Source organism: Dunckerocampus dactyliophorus, chromosome 2, assembly GCF_027744805.1.
Source record: "Dunckerocampus dactyliophorus isolate RoL2022-P2 chromosome 2, RoL_Ddac_1.1, whole genome shotgun sequence".
Lineage (NCBI taxonomy): Eukaryota > Metazoa > Chordata > Actinopteri > Syngnathiformes > Syngnathidae > Dunckerocampus > Dunckerocampus dactyliophorus.
The window spans coordinates 9,046,678-9,072,344 of record NC_072820.1 but is presented as its reverse complement, the minus strand read 5'-3'; the positions used below and the strand labels follow the sequence as shown (position 1 = coordinate 9,072,344).

Genomic DNA, 25,667 nt, shown 5'->3' with positions numbered 1-25,667 from the left:
TACCTGGAAGACGGTGTACATGGTGACCGTGAGTGGACGATGTCCAGAATACTCTGAGATCTTAAAGATGTCTATCCCCCATCTGTTAATGTCCTCTAATTCCTGCAAACACCAACAAAAGAGATGTAGCATCAAAAACGATATAAATACTACAAAGTTGTAGTATTACATCAATCCCGGTACCTTGGCAAGGAGACCTTCCTTGCTGGTGTTGACCCCAAAGCGAGGGATGGTGGAGGGTGCAAGGCTGGGGCTGTGCGTGGCCTTCTTCACACCGCTGATCTGGGACATGGGTCGCTTCTTCTTCTCCTCCTTGGTGGGGGGAGCCATGATGTCCATGTCATGTGGCTTCTCTGTCAGGTGGACACAGACAAATGTTCGGTCATGAAAAAGCCATCACTTGCGTGCAGTTTAGCGACAATTACTTTTTTGTTAGCAATAATGCTTATCATATTCAGGGAAGTAAAAAAGTATGCAAAGCAGAGGTAAATTACCGAGGAAGGTACTGGAGATGAACTCAGAGACCTGGTTCCCCGAGCGGCTGGTTTCTGACAGCTGGGTGAGCTCTCGGTTCAGCATCCTTTTGAACTACAGGCACACACACACACACACACACACACATAAACATGCATGAATTGGATTGAAATACAATGACAACAAATCAGGCCATCGGCCTGTTTCCGCTGTTTCTAAGAACACATTGTGATGACAAGCCTTTGGGATGGTAAGTCGGTGTGTGTAGAAATACTGCAAGTGGAGATGCACCTGTGGCACCACTACAGTGTGTGGTGCCTCAGCTGTCCATTTACAACTTCACTATGCTCAAAGGCACAACGCTGGCAGACAACCTTTGTAAGCAACATCTACAGTGTGTCTGTACATGTCTACACATCACCTATATGCATTTACATTGGAGCCCATATAACACTGCGTTAAATGATGCCGGCTGCACATGAAAAAATGCGAAGTATTTTTCACAGTCTTCAACATTCCTTCTTCTTTATTCACAAAAGGAGCAACATGTGAGCCTCGAGCATCACCCCACCCACTCCCAAAGCCATTCATCAGCCAAGCACTCCTTACCTGAATGAACATCCACGACACTGAGATGAAAAGATTCACTTCTGGCATTGCAGCACAAAATCAAGCATGGGCGCAAGAATAAAATGGAATGTGAGAGCTGAGCTTTGTGGTCATCCTCTGCCACCGTCTGTGCTTCTGTGCTGCTTGCCTGAGCAGAAGCTACTGCAAGCGGGGAGTCCACTGGTAAAGTGCTGGGAAAGCCTCGAAGTAGTACAGGCGGAACACTTCAGAGGTCCACGGAAGAAGAGCAGAGCTCCAAGCACAAGTGTGGGAATGCGGTGGGATGGGAGGATGCAGGGCAGAGAATCCGAACACCTTCCTTCCCTCATTCACTGTTACTGCCTGCTCTCATGTGTGTGTAAACACTGGGAGAACGAGGTACTCTAATCCACGCCTCCCTCCAAAAATGTCTAAGAATAGCGGCCAATGTAGCGAGTGCTGCAGCAGCGGCTGGGAGAGCCGGAGCGCTCTCATTGGCCAAACTATACACAAAGTGGGAGGGGCTGAGCGTGTTGGTGCTGGAGGTTGTGAGATGCACCATGTGCACCAAGTTTGAAGAAGCTATGAAGAAAAACGTTGAAACAGATGAGGTGGGGACCGGAGGGGGGGGTCATTCATGAAGCCAAAAATAAAATCAGTACATCACGTACCGCAATGATGTGGGACAATGATCATCATCTACTGGAAAGTATATACTTAGAAGTGGCTGACTACGCATCATGAAAAGTGCACGCCAATGTGTAAAACACATTTTGTGTAGAAGCTGATGTTTCCATTGTGGAATAAGTGCAACAATGACAACCTGATACATATTTTAGCACATTTACTCTAAATCTATCAATTCATCAGTGAACATGGAAAAAATGCACAGACTTTATCACATGAACAGAGGTCTCAGTCATCCTCAAAATTATTTTAGGGGTCATTCCGTTCATGAAATCGTTTGATGAAGTTGTCAGTGATGCAGAAACAATGCTCGCTCAGGCCTACCATGTGCCCGCCCTTCTCAAGCTCTTCGTTGTCAAGTGTCAGCATAGATCATTTTTCCCCACTGACTGAGGCTGCTCATTGACTGATCTGCAGCAATATAGGGGCTGAAGAGGAGGCGGGGATCCCTGCCGCGAAACCCGGGACAGTGCCACGTGAGCGTGCACAGCAGTACACTATATGTATCAGCGCAGACATTGTACAGTATGTAGCAATGTATGCACTGGGGTGCGTGATAGTATAAAGAGCACGTGTATGAGTGGGCGGTCTAATTGTGGAATAACGCAAGTGATGGGCTCCAATCTGAGAGAGAAAAGGGAGGAGGTGGGAGAACAAGAGGGAAGGATGGATGGAGGGGATGCCGTTTCAGCCCCTGCTTCCTCATTCACATTCTTCTGCACGAGTGGGGGGAAGGGTGTGTCTTGTCTCTACTTGCATGCATGAAACCCTCCCGCTCATTCATGGAGGAAGACTCTCCTCACTGGTTGGTAGCCTTAATTCATAGTTCCATGGGCGCTGATGGATGCTCTTTTGGCTTTATTTACACATTTAAGGCTGACCTCACACAACAAATCATAGGTAATTGGCCATCAAATAATCATAGGGGGAAAAAATATTCATTAGTTTAAATAAGGACCATTTTCACTTAGTAGCTGTAGCAGCCATCACAGTTAAGTGACACGACTGTGGTGGAACCCATTCCTCGGGTCAAGGAAGAACCCATTAACTGTAAGTCCTGATAAAGCTGCAGACTCAGGAATTGATTTTTACGTTTGTTCATATCACATAAAGTTGGACCAACACTTACGCATCAGTGACTGACGCAGGAATCCTCATGACAAAATTCAGGTATATACAGGGAATAGGATTCTACATTATAAAGACTAAAGTATTTGACCATGTGATACGCCTAAATCTATTCATTGGCCCGTGGCACATTCTAAAAATATAATTAAACAAGAAAACAAAAAAAACAGCAGCAAAAAACTGAAAAAACAAGCAAAAAGAAGGAGCTGAAATGTTGATCATAACACTACTAATAACAATACGCTTTGTCGCCTATGACACAACACTGAGATGTAGGCTGTTTTTTCTTTAAATCTCTACAGAATGTCTTAGCATATGCATGTTGGATTGGTTTTAGCCTCTTTAAAAAGTAAAAATATCTAAATGGCCCCTGCACCGTTTGATTTTTCTGTATGTGGCCCTTGGTGGAAAAAGTATGAACACCCCAGACCTAAAGAAAGTGAAAATGGAAGAAACTACAGTATAATTGGTCCTTCCTTTGCAGCTGAAAGACCTTCTACTCTTCAAGAAAGACTTTCTACAAGATGTTAGAGTGTGTCTGTGGGAATTTCTGTCCAACTGTCTATTAGAATATGTGTGAGGTCAGAGGTCACTGACGTAGGCCTGCTGACTCTCCATCCCTGCTCGACTTCCAACTAAAGATGTTTGTCGTGCATGCCTTTTTTGGACCTTGCTTTGTGCACTTGGGAACAGAAATGGGCCTTGCCCAAACCGTTTGTCCAATCCCCGCAACCTCCCCACACATTTTGGCCAATCCTCCCTTATTTTTGCCAGTCAAATTTTGCCCTGGGTCGCACACAAACGCACACGTCAACTGTCTAAGCAATCAAGTGTGACCGTGCATCGCCCGCCGTGTCCTTACTTCCTCATTTACAGTGATAGAGATGTGGACGTGTGATGATAGCCTCTCATCGTCTCTCATTTACCAACAAAAATCACCGCTTTTGACCGCGCGCAACAGTTCCCCAAGGTTCTCAATGAAAGCGGGCGAAAACTACGTCATACACGGAAAATGTCTGCAACTTGTGGGCGACAGAGCAGACAGCGGACAATAAGGGAACCTTTGGTAGTGTTTGTTTTGCAAACTATGCGCGCATTTTTGGGAATTGGTCACATGTATAAAAATGCCAGCAGATGGAACACATTGTAGGTAACTGTTGTTTAAGAGATGCGTTCACATACACAAAGCCTAAAGACACACTCTAAGAAGAAAGAATGTATTGAAAATTACTTTAATTAAAAAAAAAACCCTGCAACTTCTATCATAATTTATGGGAAAAAATCCTCGTTCAAATTTGTGCTTTTTGGAGGTAAAGTTATAAACGACACTTAAAACATTGGTAACGCATTCGCAAATCCACAAGCTGATGCAATTTTATTGAAAGAAATACGCCTCAAAACACTCAATGTAAACCCATTGTGTATACCTTGAATTGATCACCTTATAGAGTACAGTAATCCCTTGTTCATCATGGTTGATTGGTTCCAGACCCGACCGTGATAAATGAATTTCAGCAAAGTATGATTCATTATTTATAAATCAAACATTTTCATAGTTAGAGCTGGGTTTTAAACATTATTAGAGCTGTCGAGACATGAAATAGCACCCCTATAGTCACCTTTCTATCTGTATTACCCAATATAGTAGACATAACAAGAGTAAATAAGTAATTTAAGACATAAATAAGTCTTATGGTCATGTGTGTTGCTATAAATGGGTTCCCTAAGGGAGCTGAGTGGCGTGTGGACAGGAAATGACGACAGGGGTTCAAAATTGAGTTTTAGCTTGGTGTGGGTTATTGCATCAAGAGGAGCGAGTGTCTTTATTAAGTGTTTTTATTCTGGATTATTACACCTGTTGTGGGAGATAATTCAAACCTGCAATAAAAGTCTGCTGGTCCAGCAATCAAGTCTGGTATTTGTGCGTCTCACCGAACATTACAGTACCATTACCGACACCTAGTGACCAGTGTAGAGTACTACATATCATTCACAGCATCTTTGAATGTGTCTTCTGAATGCCTCATGTTTGTATTGTAGCACTTTATTTTTTACAAATAATAAGCCGTATTCAACCACAAAACAGCATGATTTGTTAATTAATATATTATATAAAAACCCTGATAGAGTGAATCCGCAAAATTCCAACGCAAAGTGATTGACTGACTGACTGTAGTTGCCTGAATGCAAAGATGCACTGAGATGTGCTACTAGTGAAAGTACCTTGTTGGAGGCCATCTCACTGACAGAGTGTCGGGTTTTCAGGGTCTCCAGTTGTTCCAGGCACCAGTCTAGCTCATCCAGAGTCTCGATGGCCAGCTGCTGGTGAGGCTCCTCTGTGCCAGACCAAAAGAAGGAGGAGTTAACTCTCCAAAAGCATCCATATTTAAAAAAAATCATCATAACCTTAACTAGTCATCCTGTAATATTATATTATACTCTCAAATATTTGGTAATGCAGATGTAAGTGCAAATCACTGACCTGCGAGACTGGTCTTGCACATGGATGGTGGGTTGCTGCTAGTGGATCGTGTCCTGTGGACCCAGACCATCCATTTACTTGACTATAACTTGATTAGATGTCATTGTCACTTGCGAGCTTGTGCAAACATTTCCCAAAAACACCTACTTGCTGGCTGGCCGATCTTGCTGGCCGGTGATGACCGCAAAGTTACTCCGGACTGTCCTCAGGCTGGCGAGGACCTACGAGGTGAAAAAGAGACCAGTTCACCTCCGGTTGAACCACATCTTTGTAGTTCTCGTTTGCTCAATGAACACACAGTGGCAGGCATCCACCTACACTAGTGGAGGCACTACTCTCCCTCTGTGCTGATTTGATGACATAACAATGTCATGCCTGTCACTCCATCTGTAGCACTGACTCAGCACTCAGAAAGTCCTCTGTATACTCAGTGTCGCATTATATATATATTTGTCTTTAGCTTACTGTACAAGAGTATGTCATTGTAAAGTCTTTAGTGTTCATAGGACTCACCTGTGCAAATGGTGTGACAATCATGTCTTCTGTATGTCTGCATGTGAGCACACACAAGCAAAACAGGAGACATTTGGTCAGTGATGAAATGAATGACACCCAATAAATACATTTATTTTGAATGCTCGGCAGCACACACGTCTGTCACATTAGGTACACCTGCTTACATTCAACTCAAATATTACAGCTCCAGTGTGATGCAGTGTAGTGGTACACCGTTGCACACTACAGCCACGATAACAAATGCAGTAAATTAATACTTTATGTACTGGTATGAGACCACATTAGACGAGGCACGTGTACCTAATGATTTGTAAAAAAAATCCTGAGAATATCTGTAAATTATGGTGTAAAAGGCACAGTAAGCTCTTATAACAGGGGTGTCCAAACTTTTTCCATCGAGGGCCACATACTGAAAAATGAAAGAATGGAAGGGTCACTTTGGTATTTTTGAAACCAACACATGTACATATGCTAAGAAATGCCATATTTTTAAAAAACTGCATCTCAGCTTTGTGATATCAGCGTACACGCCTATTATTAGTAGGAACCTCAGCTTTTGCTTTTGCTTTCCATTTTTTCTGCTGTTTTTTTTTTTTTAAATTTCCAAATATTTCAAATTTTTTCTTAATCTTTGGAAGTTTCCTTTTCATAATATGATGACTTTATTTCCATGAAATTATAACTTTTTCCCCAACTTAATTGCAACTTTATTTTGTTCTGTTTGTTTCTCATAATATTATTACTTTTTTAATCTGTATTTTTAATATTTCAAATATTTCACACTAAAATGACACTATTTTTCCACAAAATTTTACGAGTTCTTTCTCGTAAAATTGAGACTTTTTTTCTCACAAGAATACATTTTTTTCTTAATATTTTGGCTTTATTCTTGTAACATTACTGCTGATTTTTCCATTTTGCTGTTATTATTATCATTTTTTGTTTTTTGTTTTCTTGTTAAATTATATTTTTAGAATGTGCGGCAGGCCTATAAAAAAAACCCTCCGGGCCGCAAATGGCCACCTGGCCGCAATTTGGACACCCCTGTCTTATAACTATCAAAAGAATGTAATTCTTCATGCACTGTTGATGTTTGGTGGGGGAACAAAACAGGGCGGTTGGAGCAGGAGGACAGAATACAGGTAAGACAAAAACAAGTGTGGCTCTTTCTTGCTAAAACATCTCATGCATGTACAAATGAAACAGAACATGGTGTTTTAGGTGGAACCAAAGGGGTCAAAGAAGAATTAGGTTTTAATTCAGGTAAGGTTTCAGTCACTTTTGTCAGGTGGGAAGACTAGAAGGGAAGACATAAGTGGGCTTAAGGGAACAAAATCAGTGATTTGATATTATTATTATTTTCTACCACATTCGTCTCACCGAGATGATAACCAGTTGACCTCCCAGTGCTTCAAGCTTTCTTCCCTTTAAAAACAGACAGGCATGAGGCGGTGAAGGGGCCTGCCGCTTTTAGTGTTTAATTTTTGACATCTTTTAGAGGCATAACAGATACTAACCACAAAAAAAGACACACAAGTCACACTTTCTTCCTGATTGTTTGTGGTTATTTGAAATGGAAATAAGGTTCAACATAAAATATGAGCTTTGTGATAGTGACAAATTCCATGTGTGGCTATTTGCTGTAAAAGCTGAGTGGGGCCAGAATTGTGGTAAGGTAAAACTTACCGAGCAGTCTTAATGCAAATACTGTATTCAGAGAAGAATAGCGCTCATGAAAAGTCAGAACAAAGTGGTCCTAATCCTGATTATGTTGACAAAAACCCTGTAAGTACTTACAGGTCAGTTGCAGTGGAGGAGTTTTTGGAAGGGCCTTTGGGGGACAGGTCAAAGTCAGAGTCCGAGCGGTAGAGGAAAGATTCCCGCCGTTGGCTATGGGGAAAGTTGGCCTGTAGGACCAGACCGGAACCTGGGCTGGCCTGAGGGTCCAGGGGACTGCGCCCCACTGACAATCCATTCTCCACGTCGAAGCTGCAAATAGAAAGAACGATCATTTTTAGTAGTCACGTCACACACACTGTGTTTGTTGCTTTTTTGTGATAAGATAGAGTGGTGTGAAAAAGTGTTCCCTTCCTGATTTCGTATTTTTTTGCACTTTTGTCACACTTAAATATTTCAGATCATCAAACAAATTTAAATATTAGTCAATGACAACACAACTGAACACAAAATGCAGTTTTAAATGATAGTTATTATTATTAAGGGAGAAAAAAACTCCAAACCTACATGGGCCTGTGTGAAAAAGTGATTGCCCCCTAAACCTAATACCTACCTGGCTGGGCCACCCTTAGCAGAAACTGCAATCAAGCGTTTGCGATCTCTTACGGCGCTGTGGAGGAATTTTCGCCCACTCATGTTTGCGGAATTGTTGTAATTCAGCCACATTGGAGCTTGATTCCAGCATGAAGCACCTTTTTAAGGTCATACCACAGCATCTCCATAGGATTCAGGTCAGGACTTTGACTCGGCCACTGCAAAGTCTTCATTTTGTTTTTCTTCAGCCATTCAGAGGTGGACTTGCTGGTGTGTTTTGGATCATTGTCCTGCTGCAGAACCCAAGATTGTTTCAGCTTGAGGTCACAAACAGATGGCCGGACATTTTCCTTTTTTTTTGGTAGAGAGCAGACTTCATGGTTGCATTTATCACAGCAAGTCTTCAGGTCCTGAAGCAGCAAAACAGCCCCAGACCATCACACTACCACCACCATACTTTACTGTTGCTATGAGTCCAGGGTGTCAGCTGGGATAGGCTCCAGCATGCTCCCGCGACCCTAATGAGCAGAAGCAGCATAGAAAATGGATCGATGGATGGATGATGTTCTTTTTCTGAAATGCGGCATTACTTTTACGCCAGATGTAATGGGACACAAACCTTCCAAAAAGTTAAACTTTTGTCTCCTCAGACCACATAGTATTTTCCCAAAGGTCTTGGGGATCATTTAGATGTTTTCTGGCAAAAATTATCTTGGAACTCTGCCGTGCGGGCCGTTTTTTTCCCAGTGTCTTTCTTATGGTGGAGTCATGAACACTGACCTTAACTGAGGCAAGTGAGGCCTGCAGTTCTTTGGATGTTGTTGTGGGGTCTTTTGTGACCTCTTGGATGAGTCATCGCTGTGCTCTTGGGGTCATTTTGGTTGGCTGGCCACTCCTGGGAAGGTTCACCACTGTTCCATGTTTTGGCCATTTGTGGATAATGGCTCTCACTGTGGTTGGCTGGAGTCCCGAAGCTTTAGAAATGGCTTTACAACTTTTCCAGACTGATAGATCTCAATTAATATGAGTTATGTTATGTTTTAATGAATAAAAAGTTTCATTTAAAAACTGCATTTTGTGTTCAGTTGTGTTGTCATTGTGTTCACTGGCTAAAATGGTACCAAAACAGTATGGAGATCTGAGTTTTCACTTATGTGGACAGTGGAAAAAATTCCACGGACAATGGGCCACAAAAACAAATATAAAACACAATCGCCCCAATTTAAACTATCATAAGCTTTCATCACGCTCAAGTAACTTTTATCTGTAAAACAGGAAACCCGCAGTGCAGAAGGAAGCAAAACCATTATGATCACCACAATAAAAGCCCCAAATTATACCCTGCAGAGGGTGTGACATTGTGACATGTGGGAAAGTGTTGTCGGCGCACTAAAATTGTCGTTACAGTTAAAGCTGGTGCGACAATGTGGAGGCAAACAAAACAACAAAATGAGCCTGAAGACAATGAGAAGGTGCTGAAAGCTGGAGGCAAAACATGGCGCTGTTGAACTGGCTGTCTTGTGGAACCTCTAGGCCAGGGCTATTCAACTCGTGGCCATTGGGCCACAAGGTTTTAATTTGACCCACCAAACATCACCCAAATCATGAAACCATGACTTGAAACTAGAGATGTTATCATTTATGCAGTGCTTCCACCACTGTGCAGGGGTAACAGCGAGTTGTACGCATCTCAATGAAGAAGCAGTAGAAGAAGACAACTGTCATTCAAACAAATATGCCGCCATCGACTCTAAATAACAAAAAGTAGACATTGAAAATGGGACTTTTAAAAGCGGCTGGATTACATGTAAAGTAAAGTGGGAAGTGGGAAAGCCAATGTGTTTACTTTGTAACAAAGTCTACACCGTTTCAGAGGAATATAACCTACGGAGGCATTTTAAGACAAAACATCAGAATGTGTCTGTGTAGGCTCTCAGTCGTACAGGAGTTGTCCATCGAGGGAAACGCTTCTTGAGACGTCATCTGTACTTCTGTGAAGAAGGTGTCGGACGTTTCGCTCCTCATCTGAAGAGCTTTGTCAGCGAACTAACAAGTCCTGGTAGCCTAGGCCTTAAATACAGTACGAGTGGGTGGAATTGGTGTGCCAACACCCTCCTCCTATTGGTTCCTTATACTAAGACTGGGAGGAGTTGTGGTCTAATCCTCTCCTCCCATTAGCACCTCCGATCAAAGGGAAGTGTAGCTCCCTGTAGTTGGGTATGAACGACTCTGATACTGGCTCGTTAGCATCTATTGTTCTGGCTCGGCCCTGGCTTCACCTCATTTGCATGACTAAAAGCTGTGGGTTTTGGTCTCAGTAACCTGCTGAACACCAGTAAATACCCTGAGACAAAAATTAGTGCATCCTAAAGACAAGGCTCCAAACCAAAAACAGAGCAATGTGGTCTATTCCATCCACTGTGAAGATGAGGAATGCAAAGAGCACTACATTGGGGAAACTAAGCAAATGCTCCAAAAAAGGCTTTATCAACATCACAGGGACAATTCTAGTGGTCCTCAATCAGCAGTACATCTACACCTTAAAGCTACCAATCACTCTTTTGAGGACAGCGAGGTAAAGATTTTGGCCAAAGAAAACAGATGGTTTGAAAGAGGAGTAAAGGAAGCTATTTTTGTCAAACAACAGAACCCATCATTGAATCGGAATGGTGGTTTGAGGTTTAATTTGGACCCTGTGTTCAGCAGGTTACTGAGACCAAAACCCACAGCTCTTAGTCTTGCAAATGAGGTGGAGCCAGGGCCGAGCCAGAACAATAGATGCTAACGAGCCAGTATCAGAGTCGTTCATACCCAACTACAAGGAGCTACACTTCCCTTTGATCGGAGGTGCTAATGGGAGGAGAGGATTAGACCACAACTCCTCCCAGTCTTAGTATAAGGAACCAATAGGAGGAGGGTGTTGGCACACCAATTCCACCCACTCGTACTGTATTTAAGGCCTAGGCTACCAGGACCTTTTAGTTCGCTGACAAAGCTCTTCAGATGAGGAGCGAAACGTCCGACACCTTCTTCACAGAAGTACAGATGACGTCTCAAGAAGCCTTTCCCTCGTAAAACATCAGAATGTTCATGCCTTACATCCCCTCGATTCGGATACTCGTGTAACTCGCCTGTTTCAGTCAACCCCGCACTGGGCTCAAACACAGGACATTCAGAATAGGAGGCGAGAGCGCTGAACGTTGGGCCAAAAGCCCAGACTGTCAACTCAGCATTCAGCGAGGGAGGCCGAGGGAGTGAGGTTTACTAACGTACTCTTGCACAGCCACACCAGGTAATGGTATTTCAAAATGAGGTATATCTGCTGTAAATATGACGCTCTTTTGTTGGCCAAGTGCGTTCATTTGTGTGCTGTGTTTTGGCTTATGAACATCTACTAGACAATGTTCATTCTACTTAAAATACTGGGGTAATGAAATGACGTGTGAATGGGATGAATAATGTTAAAAAGCCCTGCTCTAGGATTTTCAAAATTTCCAAGTACAATACAGCTTTATAGTCCCAAAACCTCAGAGGTCAAACTGCCATCATGCAACACCTCAGCTTCACAAGTCTGCTTTGCTTTGGCTTTTTTGAGGTTCCATCACAGAAGGGTAGCAAGAACTGAAAAGAGAAAAAATGTGATGATGACAGTTGAACACACATTTCTGTCCTGGCTGCTCAGTACCATATGATTTAAGAGACTACAATAATAAATGGAGAAAGCAGTGTACCTCTCAAAATGTTGTCTTTCTGTTAGGGATGTCCGATTATATCGGCCGACCAATATTGGTATGAGATATCGGATCATTTTCAAACCGTTTTTTAAATTATATATTATTTAATATACTGTATTTATATGTTTTTTATTTATATATATTTATCGGTTTTCCTCTTTGCGTGTAATGTGGCTCCAGCGCTGACTACTAATGACAAACAGGTTACGCTGCACGTGCTTTCCAGTGACCACAGAGCAGCTGCACGTCGCGCCAACCAGGAAACAGAAAACCAAAATAAGACCACAAACAGGAAACAACATGAAAAGTCCAACCTGTCATGCAGAACATGACAAACCACTGGTTATGCAAGAGGGTTAATAAGGCGTCTTCCTTCAGTACTTGTAACCTAATATCGCAACTTGTAACTTGTATTGCATATTGCAGCGTTTGTCTGATTTGACACAAACAGTGTTTATTTCTGAAATGCTAGTAGACGAAGCACAATCATTTTAAGTTTGCGTGTCGCTGCCTACATCGGTATCGGTTGATATCAGTATCAGTAATGAAGTGCTGGACAATACCGGATATTGACAAGAAAGCCAATATCGAGCATCTCTACTTTCTGTGGACAGACTTATCTGAAGAATAATCTCACTGTGTGCGCTCATGAACTTCTTTTTACACTTGTATGACAGCGATGCCCTTGGCTGTGTCTCAATTCACGTTTACACTTAGCGTTTGGATTTTACACACGGACGTTGCACACGCCGCAAATAGTGAGTGCGCAGCGATCGACCACAACCACCTTTCACAGTTGCCATCTTGGCTGTGTAGCGGAAAGGAAGGGAATAACTTGAGTGGTTGTAATTCACCGTTAAAAAGGAGAGAAGAAGAAGAGGAAGCAGATAAAGGTGGAAGTGCACAACAACAGTAATGCACATTGTGGTTCGAATTTCGTGGCTTCATTCTATCACGGTTTTTCAAAAATATATGAGTTAATAAATCATGCTGCTTTGTGGTTGAATACAGCCTAGCATTAGTAAAAAATGTGCATATTCAAGCATCTTTTACATATTTCTTGCCTAAATTATGCATTTCCAAGCACAAAAATGGGTAAATGAACTAAAATACAAATACAAGAAGATGCATTGAAAAATGTGATCAGTTGCCAGCGACACCAGTCAGTGACGGGCTCACAACCAGTGAATTACGAGTCTCCCACGGTTTTGATTGGCTGTCAGATTTGGAGGGAATTTTGGGGTATCAAAGTAGTTCAGAGGAGGAAAAGTGTCCGGTTTTGATTGTGTACTCTTGCTTGTACCGGCTCTTGCTAGTATTGAAAATAAACGTACGCAAATGTCCGTGTGAATTTATGAAACTTTGTTTACTCTGGTGCCAACAAGTTCCCATGCCTTGCTTTTCTGTTTCTATTCTTTTTTAGAAATGTCCGCTCATTGATCAGTCAATGAAACGTTGACTGATTGGTCCTCGTCAGGGCGACGGCAATGAAAAGTGTGAACATTTTTCAACTTTCTGGGATGGAGTCACAAGCCAACGATAATCGTGCTGTTGCGCAGGTTCCATCGTACTGTAACTTTCTGTCCTCTCTTATTGCAACACACACAAGCACAAGTCTTATCTATGTGTTATTATGTCTACTATATTGGGTAATACGAGTGCAAAGATGACTGTAGGGGTGTTAGTTAATGTCTAGAAGGCTCTAATAATGTTAAAAACATATTAAGAAAGTTGTAAATACGTTTTCTATGCTCTAACTACAAAAATGTATAAGTTTTATGACACATGTATGAACTTATTTTTACACTTGTAACACAGTTAAGAACAGATGTCTACCAGCTTCCTGCAACTGATTGTGTTCGACCTTAGAGGTTCCATTGTACGATAAAGAGGAAGATCATTGGCGGCCAGCCCGTAGAAACATGACACAACAGAAAAGAGCTGCGTGAAGTGTCCTCCAGAGAGGATGTGAGTTCTCGTGAACATCCTTAAGAGGTATGCGTGCACAAACAGTGGGTTCATGTCAGAGTGAGAGTCTAAAAATAGGCAGGTGTTGAGGTGAGGGGGGATTTCCCCTTGATCAAACACGATGAGGCTACGTCAAGTACAACATCACGACAAGTCCCCTTCTTCACAGGCTGGGCACGTTTCTGCTTTGATCCACTTTGCTTTCAGCCACTCTGCTGACACGCCAACCCAGAGACACTCAGCACAGCCTGCTGCTGCGATGCCCACAACACGTCCCTTGTTTAAACAATCACAGGGACTCCGCAGTAGAAAACCCATTAGCAGAGCACAAAGCACTCTGCGCATGCAAGGACACTCATTCAGATGAGGTCACTGATGTTTAAAATACCATCAGAAACAAAAGTGAGATTAGATGATGGTGTCTTGTACCTGTGGGAGCATTTTCCAAGACACTGACTCAATATAGACAAAGGCAGCACTTTCTACAAGACGTTGGTGTGTCATCATACAGTATGAGAGGTCAGAGGTCACTGACGTTGGCCCTGAAAAGAAGGCCTGCTGACTCAAAATCTCTGTTGTAGTTCATCCCAAATGAGTTTGATGGTATTGGAGTTAGATTCTTTCACAACAAAGCTGCTGTAGGCCATTGCTTTGCCCACTGAGGCACCGATGCACATGTCACATGCTTACATTAACAGTTTCAGTATTTATCAATACAAAAACAACAGGTCAGTATCATGGTATCATAAGTCATTTTCATACTCCACATGTAGTAAATTACAGCGTGCGCACCCCTAATATTTGTAATAATAAGTGCAGTGAAACCACAATTGCTTCTTTTAAATAAAAGGATGCAGCAACTGCAGTATGCAAAGAAAAAAATCCCCATCCTCCATCCTACCCAATGAGGATGCTGCATGAGGACAAGACGCTGGTGTGTTACTGGCTGTTACATAACAGCAGCCGAAGAGAAGCCCGCTCCTCCATTCATGTGACACATTCAGACACACTGACTTCACTATATGCAGCAGAGGAGTCATAGGGAGGACAGGGAGGGTGGGCGTGGGTGCAGAGGAGAGAGCAAGCCATGAGACAAATAGGACGAGGAGTAAATACATTTTAGAAAAGTTTGTGGGGAAGTTTGCGTGGTGAGGTTGCACACTGTGTGTGAGAAGCATTGATGACTTTACTGCAACCTGCTCCTGCACACACCTGCGCTGTAATAAGTACATGTCATGTGATCTGCAGCCATCATTTCCACTCATTTCACCCATCTTTCCTATTTTCTCCATCTGTCACCTTCAGTCCTTCCAAATCATGCGACACCCCTGCGTGCTTTGACCATAAACTTGCTTCTATTTTGGTTCCCGCATCACACTTCTGTCTTCATGCTGCTAAATTTAGCCACCCTTTGCATGGGGGGAATAGACCGAAAGAGGCAGGGCTGGAGCTAAAAATAGCATTTCAGGTAGAGTACACAGACTCTCCCCCTCCTCCCTTCCCTGCGCTCTGCTCTCCCGCTGCACCGCAGGGTGGTTCTTCCCCCCATTCATGAATATTTATGGTGAGGTTTCTATTTGAAGCCGGTGCCGAGCTAAAATTAGACCGCCGATCACAACATCGCCCACGTATTTCCCTCGCTGCCGCTTCACTTCCAGTTTTATGCTCTTGCTCATTTGGTGCGAGTTCAGCATAGGCGAGTAGATGCTGACTTACTATGACACTGGACTACACGCAGTGCACAAATTAATGGCCTATATTAGGGGGGTCCAAACATTACAGTTTTTGCATTAAAAATGCTAAACCCAACAATATATGCTAAGCTATCTGATCAAAACATTGATCTTAGCTTTGTGTTCCAGATGACAAAGCAAATTAGTGTAATATCTAATAATATATCTCATTAAAAATGAGGTCATTTTACGATATATGTAGAATATGTAGAGGGCCAATAAAAAAATGAGTCATGGGCCAAAATTGGCCCCCGGACCACACTTTCGACCTATATGGATTGTGATCAGTGTGTGGGAGGATGCTTTCTAAATGATTATTTACTTACAATATGTGTGTATTATGCAAAATGACATTTAAACAAAAAGACAATAAGACTCAATTTATAGTCTCACTCGCTGTCGTGCAGCCAGCAACGGCGTGGAACGGCAACGCATCATACTGACCAACGTTTTTAGTGTTTTTCCTCCCTCATGTAGCCACCTAAGGTAAGCGTAGTGTTGAATTTGCGAGCATGGTTTGAATCCCAGTCAAATGATGACAAATTGAGAAGCGCTAGTGTGCTAGGCTAGTGTGCAAAACTGTAAAACAGTGGAGGGACGCACCATGTGGAGAATCCAGTGTGCATTTAAAGAATGTAAAAAAAAAAACAGTGAAGAAATAGAATATAAAACATGATATATAAAACAAAAAAAAGTCCAATTCATTTTTTACACATTCAAGAGGTGAAAGGTCAGCACCCAACCTTATGCTGTCTGGACAAGAAGGCCCCACACAAACAATGTTCCGGTTTTTCTGGTTCGTCTTGCACATGCCCAACACTCACACTCGCCCGCCTCTTCTTTCCTTCCCCTTACACTCTCAGCCACAGCGACACAAATACCAAAGTATCAATAAAAATGCAAACATAACCCTGTTGAGTGGAGTACTGTTGTGTACGTTTGGCGTAATAGACGTGTTGTAGCTGCAGTCTTGACAGTTGCAATACATGACCTGACTCACTATGACGACAGGGTCCCTCTACTGGTCATAGGTGGCACTGCAGGAGGTCAAATGTAAACATACACTCCCCAAAAACTATATCAAGTAAAGCTTTGCAAAGAAAATAACACTTAGCTTTTACTGATCTTGTTAGAGGTATTATTTAGCTACATAGCAGACAATAAACACAATACACAAACACAATCATCAACATGCAATTGAATTAATGGCTCTCTAAAAGAAAAAGTTGAAAAATGAACTGATTGAAACTTCCTTAGTGTCTTTAGGCCGTGTAACAAAAGAGGCGTGTCGCGTTGCTTGTTACTTAAGCGGCTGACTGGTGGAAAAGCGTGATTGATGGCACCCTGTCAGTGGCCCCGATACTCGACACCCTGCCTGCGTCACGTCCACGTCAATCCCATCCCCGGCGTTAAAATACAGGCGCTACGAAGCGAGCCAGAGCGAGGCGATAGGCCCATTCAGCAGAGCTACCTGTCACCTGAACCTGCATTCATCATCGCCGGGCCTTTTGCTCCCACAAGAATTAGTTACTGACACAAGCTGTCATGTATTCCCTTTTCTGTTCCAGCATGACTGTGGATGAGTTTGGAAGAACCCATAAGCCCTGACCTCAACCCCATCAAACACCTTTGGGAGGAAGTGGAACACAAATGTACAACGTACACCAAAGAAGAGTCATTATCAAAAGAATAATAAACCGCTTGGCATATTTTCCAAGGAAACGACAGGAATCATTGTTAACTGAGAAATAATCTACCAAACACACTTTTGGTTTGGGTGGGAAATGGGTTCAACGGGTTCAAGCGGGCTAATGGTTCACAGATTAGGGAGGGGGCTTTGTCGCAGGTGTTGGCTAGTTCATGTATGTGTAATGTTTTTGTGAGCTACATCTCCAGGGCGACTGAAAGCAACTCCCTATTTTATTGAATTTTTAACTTGAATTTTACCAAACATGCCTTCTTTCACGTCAGTTGGTATCGCGTGAAAGGAGAGCCCACTTTCCATTGCTGCTTGTCCAATGAGCTGACTTTCTTGAGATATGAACATATAGGGATATTGAAATGAGATACCAGATCATATCGATATCGTTTTTTCTGCTGATATTTATATCAGCGCGAGAGTGAGATATGTATACATGTGTAGTGTATACATGCAGGGGGACTAAGGCTTCTTCCGTCAATGCTTCTAATCTAATAGCACACAAAGAATCATTGAAAGTCACATGCAGTGCTGCGCAGCAAAAACAATGATAAGTAGCGGGAAAAACAGTTTATTATTTCACGGATTGTATTAATCCAGAATTTCATACTTTGCACTTTTCTTTCTTCTTATGAAATGTGCAGCTTTTAGGTATGATTTTTTTTTAAAGTGATTATTTTGCTGAGACAAAATGTTTTCACTTTTCCAATAACTTGTAATGCACATTGCGGTGTTTGCGGCATCACAGAGACAAAAGCATCATGTGTTCATTACACGGCATTAGTTTGAGGGAAGAGCTGCTGCCAGTATCAGTGCATGAAGTGCTGGACAATATCGCTAACAGAGCCAAAATGGGGCATCTCTAGCTACGTGTGAACGTTTCGTCTCCCGGTGGCTGGACTTGCAAAGGCAACCACTTGCAAAGGCAACCAGTGTCATCTATAGACCCTGAAGCCAGGAGTTTTGCATGACAATTCTTGATGGTATTTGTCAACGTGAGCATGTACTGTATTCCTCTAATGATGCCGCTAGCTGCAGTAAAACACAGACTAGGGCCGGCATAATGAGGGGCCTCATCTTGATTGTGCCTGATGGTCAGGCCAGGGTCACATAATGTGCTGTCACGCTGTTGTGTTGAAGTCATATTCTGACTGGATACCTGTTACTTATTCATATCTTCAAAGCGGCACGGTGGCGGGCATATTGCTTATTCTAAGAGGAATTATTCACCAGAACAGGTTGCAAGAGATCATTTGCAATCGCGCTTCATGTTCGTGACCTTTTCCCTATTACTGCCTAATCCCACCTTGTTAATAAAACAAGAAAAACACAATCCCCTCGACCCATGCATCACCCTGCTACAAAAACACAGCCTGTAGAGAAGCGTGCTCATGTTTAAATGACAGCTAAGCATGGTCGGACATTATGAAACGGCTTTGTGCACATATGGCCATTGTTCAGACGCAGGGCGTTGAAAATAGTTTGAATGGATGTGAGCTGATGTAGCATTAGACAGCCACCTTACTGACCTTTCTATCAAGAAAGTCACTTGAGATCACTGCTGATATGTGTGTGAATAGGACGCACAACTTTGTCCAGGGTTTGAATAATATCTGTGCTATGTAGCTGTTTGCTTAGTTTAACACAGGGGCCTCCAAACCTTTTCCACCAAGGGTTTTGACACACTTTGTACATGAAAGATGTTAAAAACCATCCAAGGTACAATGCTTAAAGGGATTTGTTAGAACACCTGTCTTAAAAAGGAGAAAAGTCATATTTTTTTTCAATATTTCAAAAGCTACAAAGGTTATTGTTATTTATTCGGAGCAAATAACTGAAATATACTTTTACACATAATAACCCAAATACATACCAACACATTTTCATGTTGAGGATCTTAACAAATATAATAATAAGTATTGTTGTTAGAATCAATTTCAGGTTTGTTTTTTTTAAGCACTACAAAAAAGGCTAAAGAAGAATATATATTTAATGTATACGTATGATGTATACACTCTGGGTTATAGGTGAAAACATGTATTAAGGTTTTTTTTATTAGTAGCAAAACTCAATTTTATTTTTACATTCTTACAAATGTTTTATTTATTTTAGGTTTTTTCTGTATCGTGTTGTTTTCGAATGTGCCACAGGCCAGTTAAAAAACGAGGTCATGCTGCAATTTTTTTTCTTTAAAGGCTTTTTTAAAAAAAAAATAAATCTCCTGCATGTCCTGCTTTGTGTTACAGGTGACAAAGCATGTCAGCAATCTGATCAGTATCAACTTTGTCTTGTTGCGTGATGACGTTTTGCTTTTTTTGCCACACTTTTTTGCAGTTTTTAACATTTTTTGTAAGTTTTCATTTTATTCTCAATGTACTTCCGGCCAATGAAAAAACAAGTTGCCAGCCTCACCTCGGGCACGCCGGCCTTACAGAACAACAATGAAAAAAAAGCCTTTTTTTTTCTCTTGTCACGGTGTCCCTATGATGCGGGCCAGCTTTAATTTTAATTTTAGCATATGCCACGGGCCAACAAAAAAATGAGCTGCGGGCCGCGGATGGCCCCCAAGTCGCACTTTGGGCACCCCTGGTTTAACAGAAATAAAGCTGTAAATATTTTTACAGAAAGAATCCGTAACTATAGTTTATTTGTTTTGAACGACATAATTGGATGATGACACGCGCACATAAAATGAGCAGCTGGTCTGTAAATAAAAAACGTGGCATGGGCGTGTGTCAGGGCAGTAGTGAGTGTGTATGTGGGAGCACAATTATCATTGTATGTGGACGGCTGTAATCACAGTCAAAGGCCAGCCGGAACCCTCAGATCTTTCCTTTGGAAAACAACACCACTCCACCGTGACGCCTGCGCTGCTAGACATGGAGCGTACGCTAACTTCTGATACACTTTACCCTGCAAGCATGTTGAAGCGGGCAAGAGGGTGCGATATCGTGAGGTTCACACGATACAAGTTAGCTTGACTCTGCACAAGAGGGCTTCATGCTTACAGATTCTTAACCATACATCCCTCCTTCACCCACAAAGTCTAACAGGTGTATTATAGGCTAAAAGCTTGGATGCAACCAGCAGAGGCGTTGAGTCAGTGGCAGCTTGCTGTCTGAAGAAGCGCCAGAGAAAAGAGTAAGACAAGAAAGGTCTGAATGTGAAGAGAAGAAAGAAGAAGACGTTGAGAAAAGTTCAACACCTTGTCAAGTAGAGTGTTACGTTGATGAGCATCTCGTTAGCAGAGGGCTACAACCGTAAAACGCTTTGCGTAGTTTTCGTTCCATTTTCAAAAATGCTGTACAGTCGTCCTTCGCTCCACGAACATCGCACCCTCACGCTATTGCGTTTTTTCAAAAAAAATAATAAATGATCGCTGTTTTGTGGTTGAATTTGATTTATTATTAGTAAAAATATGTCAAAGCATTGTAAGTCGAATACAATTCAAAGTCCAATATGAGGCACTGGAGGCAGGTTCCAGGTAGAATCCAAAAAGTTTATTCCAAAGCTGAGTTGTAAAGCAAGGCAACTGAATTTTTGGAGCACTCAGGAGGAGCTGTCTTTTTTAGCTAGTCTCATAGCTGGTCTCATTTTAATATCCCATTTTGTTCATATGCATTCCTTACATACAGTAGTTAAAAGCTGGACGTGGCCTTCTGTGTGCTACCATCAAATGTTGCAAAGTGTGGCCGCAGCCTCTCCTGATTGGTTAAAAGGAGCCAGTTGTGTGCGCAAGGTACCGTACTGCTGTCATCCTAAAACATCTACACTTCTGAGTGGCCCAGAGCCCCTCTGTCAGCAAAGGTTGTGATTAGAGATGTCCGATATTGGCTTTTTTGTCGATATCCGATATGCCAATATTGTGCAATTCTTAATTTCCGATTTGGATATCAATACCGATACTGATATGTGTGATATCACATATCTCCTGTTGTGGAATGAACACACATCTGTTGTTAAACGATTGGATACAACATTAGCAATTAGCCTCTCGACGTAGCTGTAAACAACATTACAGCGTCTGCCTTCCGCAATTTCTGCGTTACATTCCGGCTACCTCACAGACACATGAATTAATGAACTATGCGCAGGAATACAGTGTTTTCCACAACATTGGCAAATTATTCTCTCAAAACGATGTTATCATGGCCAAATCATGCAGTCTGTGGGCCAAATACTATCAAAGGCAATTGTTAAGTCTTACCTGTGAAATGTTATTGTCTGGGATTTGGTTTGCAGCAGATGAATGAGGCATCTTCTCCGGGCTGACTCTTGCCACTTCCAATATGGCGGTGACGTTGACGTACGGCTCAGCGCTCAATGCGGCGTCTACATATACTTGTCTACGAGCTAACCCGCTCACCATTAGCAGTGTTTTGACAACCTACCACTTAAGCAAAGCATCGTCTAGTACAGTATACTGTACGCTACCTGTTGACTGTTATGGCGACAGCAATGTTGCTTGTGGCGCTTAAAGGGTCATATCGGCTTTTATAGGGAAAAAAAAACCGACACCGATATTACATTTTTATGCCAATCTCAGGCCGATATTATCGGACATCCCTAGTCGTGATATTCTTCCCCTAATACTGTAGCTAAATACGCTCATGCACCTACGCACAACGACGGCACACAAAAAGGGTACTGACTAAGTTAGTTACTGAGGGGTCATATTGAGGTCAACACTCCAATCGCAGAGGCTACTTGAGGTCATAATTCAATTATTGCAGCCACAGATATTAAATGTTTTAAAGTACATTATTGCAGAAGGTTCTAATGCAGACATCTTAAAGAAAGATAAAAACAATAGTTTCTTTTGCACAGTTTCAAATGTGAATATTAATTCCACTGAGGTCATACCATGCGGAATGCGATCAAAATATTCTGGAAAGCTCTAAAACAGACTGTATGCAAATTGCTCCAAATTCTATTTTTTGAAACAAAAATGATAAGAACACCACCACTGGCTAGCGTATCTTACCAATGGTTGTTTAAAAGAAGAAATTGTCCAAAAACTGCCACAATTAGGAATTAAACTGCAGAAAAATTCACTAAAATTAACTAAAATTACTGGTGTCCACGGTTGTGGGTATTCACAGACATGTCCGTGGCGTGTACACACGCACACACGCACACACTCACACACGCACAAAAGCAGGCTCAGAGAGGTGATCAACAGTTTACATTCATGTTGTTGTTGTTGGACAGGCTACACATTCAATGATAGCGAACATGAGTAGCTTAGCTGCCAAACTGCTATAATTAGCAGACAGCAAACACAACCATGGAGCGTGCGTGTGCTTCGCTGGCCTACTCAGCCGGGAGAGGTGGGATATAATATCAGCAGTATGTTTCAATGTTGGCGCCTCTCTACTCAGTATTAGCTCAGCTTTTTGTTTTTTTGCTTTTATTTAGGATTTTTGCAACACCAATTTCAAAAGAAGGAGCAGCTTGAACAATGGGGTTAAAAGAAGAATGCGAGAACAACAATATAGACGACAAGTCAATGTGATTCCCCTTCGTGATTTGTCGTTAAATTTAAGCAATTTTCCTAATAGTGGTGAACTGATTTTTACACGTGTGAGAATGCTGTGCAAAATGCCACAACCATTAAGTTTTAACAATGATTACTATTTGATTATTTCAAATATATATTTTAAATATTTTAATATATTTCAAAAAATCGTAAACATATTAATAAATCATGCTGGTTTTTGGTTGAATACGGCCTATTATTCGTCCAAATAGATGCATTTTTAAGCAAATGTTATTTTTTGTCTAAATTAAGCATTTTCAAGCATTCCATCCATCCATCCATACATTGTCTATGCCGCTTCTCCTCATGAGGGTCGCGGGGGCATGCTGGAGCCTATCCCAGCTGACTTCGGGCGACAGGCGGGGTACACCCTGGACTGGTCGCCAGCCAATCGCAGATTTTCAAGCATTCAAATGGCTAAATTAACTCAAATACAAATATAAGACATTCGAAAGACGCATTCAAAGACGTTGAAAATATGTAGTACTCTACACAGGTCACTAAGGGTCAGTAATGTTACTGTAATGTTTGGTGAGACACAAATGCAAAAGGTTTGAACTACCAGCACAATAATCCCTAAAAAAAAACCCAAAACAAATAAAAACACGGGCTACTGTTGCTGCAGTAACCCACGCTAAGCTAAAACTCAACTTTGAACCCCGACGTCACCTCCTGCCTGCCGCCACTCAGCTCCCTTAGGGAACACATTTATAGCAACAAAACAGTTTTCTTTATGTCTTAAATGGCTTATTTAGTGTTATTATGGGTATTAAGAGTGTAAAGGTGACTATACGGGTGTTAGTTCATGTCTAGAGGGCTCAAATAATGTTAAAAAAACATATTTAGACGGTTGTAAACAGGTTTTCTATGCGCTAACAAAAAAAAATATTTGATTAATAAATAAGAAATCTGACTTTGCGGAAATTCACTTATCACAGTCAGGTCTGGAACCAATCAGCGGGTCCTGAGTGTTTTGTTGTTATGCATTTGTTGACGTTTGATGCCTCTTAACAAGTGGCCTAAAGTGAGCAACGACCAGATACACATTCTGCCATTGTACAAACTAATCCAGTCTGGAAGGCTCGTCCCTGGACAGTAGAACAACTTAACTGACGACATGACCATTAACGTCAACCCAGTATGTTTATTTACTAGAACATATTATTTCATCAGAACATAAAACACAACCATTAGGACGAGTGACGTGCACTGTATGACGGCCCCTGACGTTCCCTGTTGGCCATTGAAAGCCACGGATGACTCAGGAAAGCACTCGTAGACACATTAACGATGACAAAATGCCTTTTGGCTGTGATGACATTGTGTGCTGAAGGCATGCGATGACTTCATCATTGCTACAAACATGAAGATTCATGTAGTGCGACTGCATGATCAGTTCATTCTGGCCACCAGGAGATGGAAAGCTGAGCTAACTATTTACCTCTGACACAAATTCCTTCTCCCAGATAGGCGTTAATGTAAACAAATGATTCTGTAGAGCTGCCAGACACTTTGGTATCCGACGTATCAAATCACATCCAAGTTCGTATTTGACAGATCCTGATAACTCAAAGAGGAGGATTTACGTCTCCCAGGTCGACATGGCAGGGGGGTATTGGGTTTCTATGAAATGTACTCGGAAAAGCGTAACCTTAGTTACGTTATTCACGTGCCACGTGCCAAAGCTGCCATCTTCTCAAAGCTCTTAATGCATCTTAGATTTCTCAGTGCATAAATCACAGTGAAATCCTCCTTTCCACCCGTTTCCTGGCTGTCATGACCCACCATGTCATCACCACTTTGGTTCTAAACTTTGACCTCGTCAGATAGCGTTGACGGAAGCCACGTCGATAATGTCAGGAGATACAAGCTGTACGCCGTGACTGGAGAGAGGAGCGAACCGAAAAATGGTTCCAAGGATCCAAAAGTGTCATCACTTTGGAAATATTTAGCCACAAACTTGAATGCAGACGACGAGATGAAAAATTACCTTTCACTCGCATTTACAGTAGAAGCAACGTGGCGCTAATATTCCAGCCATTCATTTTCTATGCCGCTTATCCTCATTAGGGTGGCGGGGGTATGCTGGAGCCTATCCCAGCTGACTTCGGGCAACAGGCAGGGTACACCCTGGACCGATCGCCAGCCAATTGCAGGGCACATATAGACAAACAACCATTCACACTCACTTTGTCATGGTTCCAGACCTGACGGCGAATTCAATATTCATAAACAGCATATTTTCATAGTTACAGCATCGTAAAACCTGTCTCTAAACACAATTTTTATCATTATTAGAGCCCTCTATACATGAAATAACAACCCCATAGTCACCCTATAGTAGATACAGTATATTCAAAAAATAAGCCATTTGAGGCATAAATAAGACTTGTGCTCGTGTGTGTTTCAATAAATGTCTTCCAGACGTGTGGACAGGAAGTGAGGTAACGGATTCAGAGTTGAGTTTTAGCTGGAGGACGGCCACAACAGTAGCCCGTGTTATCATTATTATGATGATGATAATGACGATAATGACTATTATGTTATTAGTCTGCTTGTTGTGAGATAAATAATGATGAAATAATAAAAGCCTGTTGCTGCCAATCAAGTCTGGTGCGTGTTGCTAGTGACACCTAGTGGCCAGTGTAGACTACAGTTCATTAAAGTCTTGTATTGCCTTAAGCCGTATTTGTATTTTAGTTCATTTAGAACATTTTTATGCTTGAAAATGCTTAATTTAGGCAGAGAATACATGACATTTGCTTAAATAATAGGCCACAGTCAACCACAAAACAGCAATCACTTCTTAGTTAATTAATGTTTGAAAAAGCGCGATAGAACGAGGGAG

The 25,667-nt window shown here is 41.9% G+C and overlaps 1 protein-coding gene across 5 annotated transcripts in view; it reads right to left on the bottom strand.

The window, feature by feature from the left end:
* The window catches only part of pde4ca (phosphodiesterase 4C, cAMP-specific a), a 62,013-nt gene that overhangs the window by 4,179 nt on the left and 32,167 nt on the right, over positions 1-25,667 (bottom strand). For 3 of the 5 annotated variants that reach the window (XM_054767710.1, XM_054767712.1, XM_054767713.1), the window contains 9 exons: positions 7,673-7,864; positions 7,256-7,300; positions 5,873-5,909; positions 5,507-5,580; positions 5,360-5,412; positions 5,101-5,213; positions 495-588; positions 184-353; positions 4-102 (listed from right to left, as the gene is read on the bottom strand). In XM_054767710.1, coding sequence (XP_054623685.1) covers positions 4-102; positions 184-353; positions 495-588; positions 5,101-5,213; positions 5,360-5,412; positions 5,507-5,580; positions 5,873-5,909; positions 7,256-7,300; positions 7,673-7,864 — 877 coding nt within the window. The other 2 variants (XM_054767711.1, XM_054767714.1) reach the window with 2 other exon arrangements.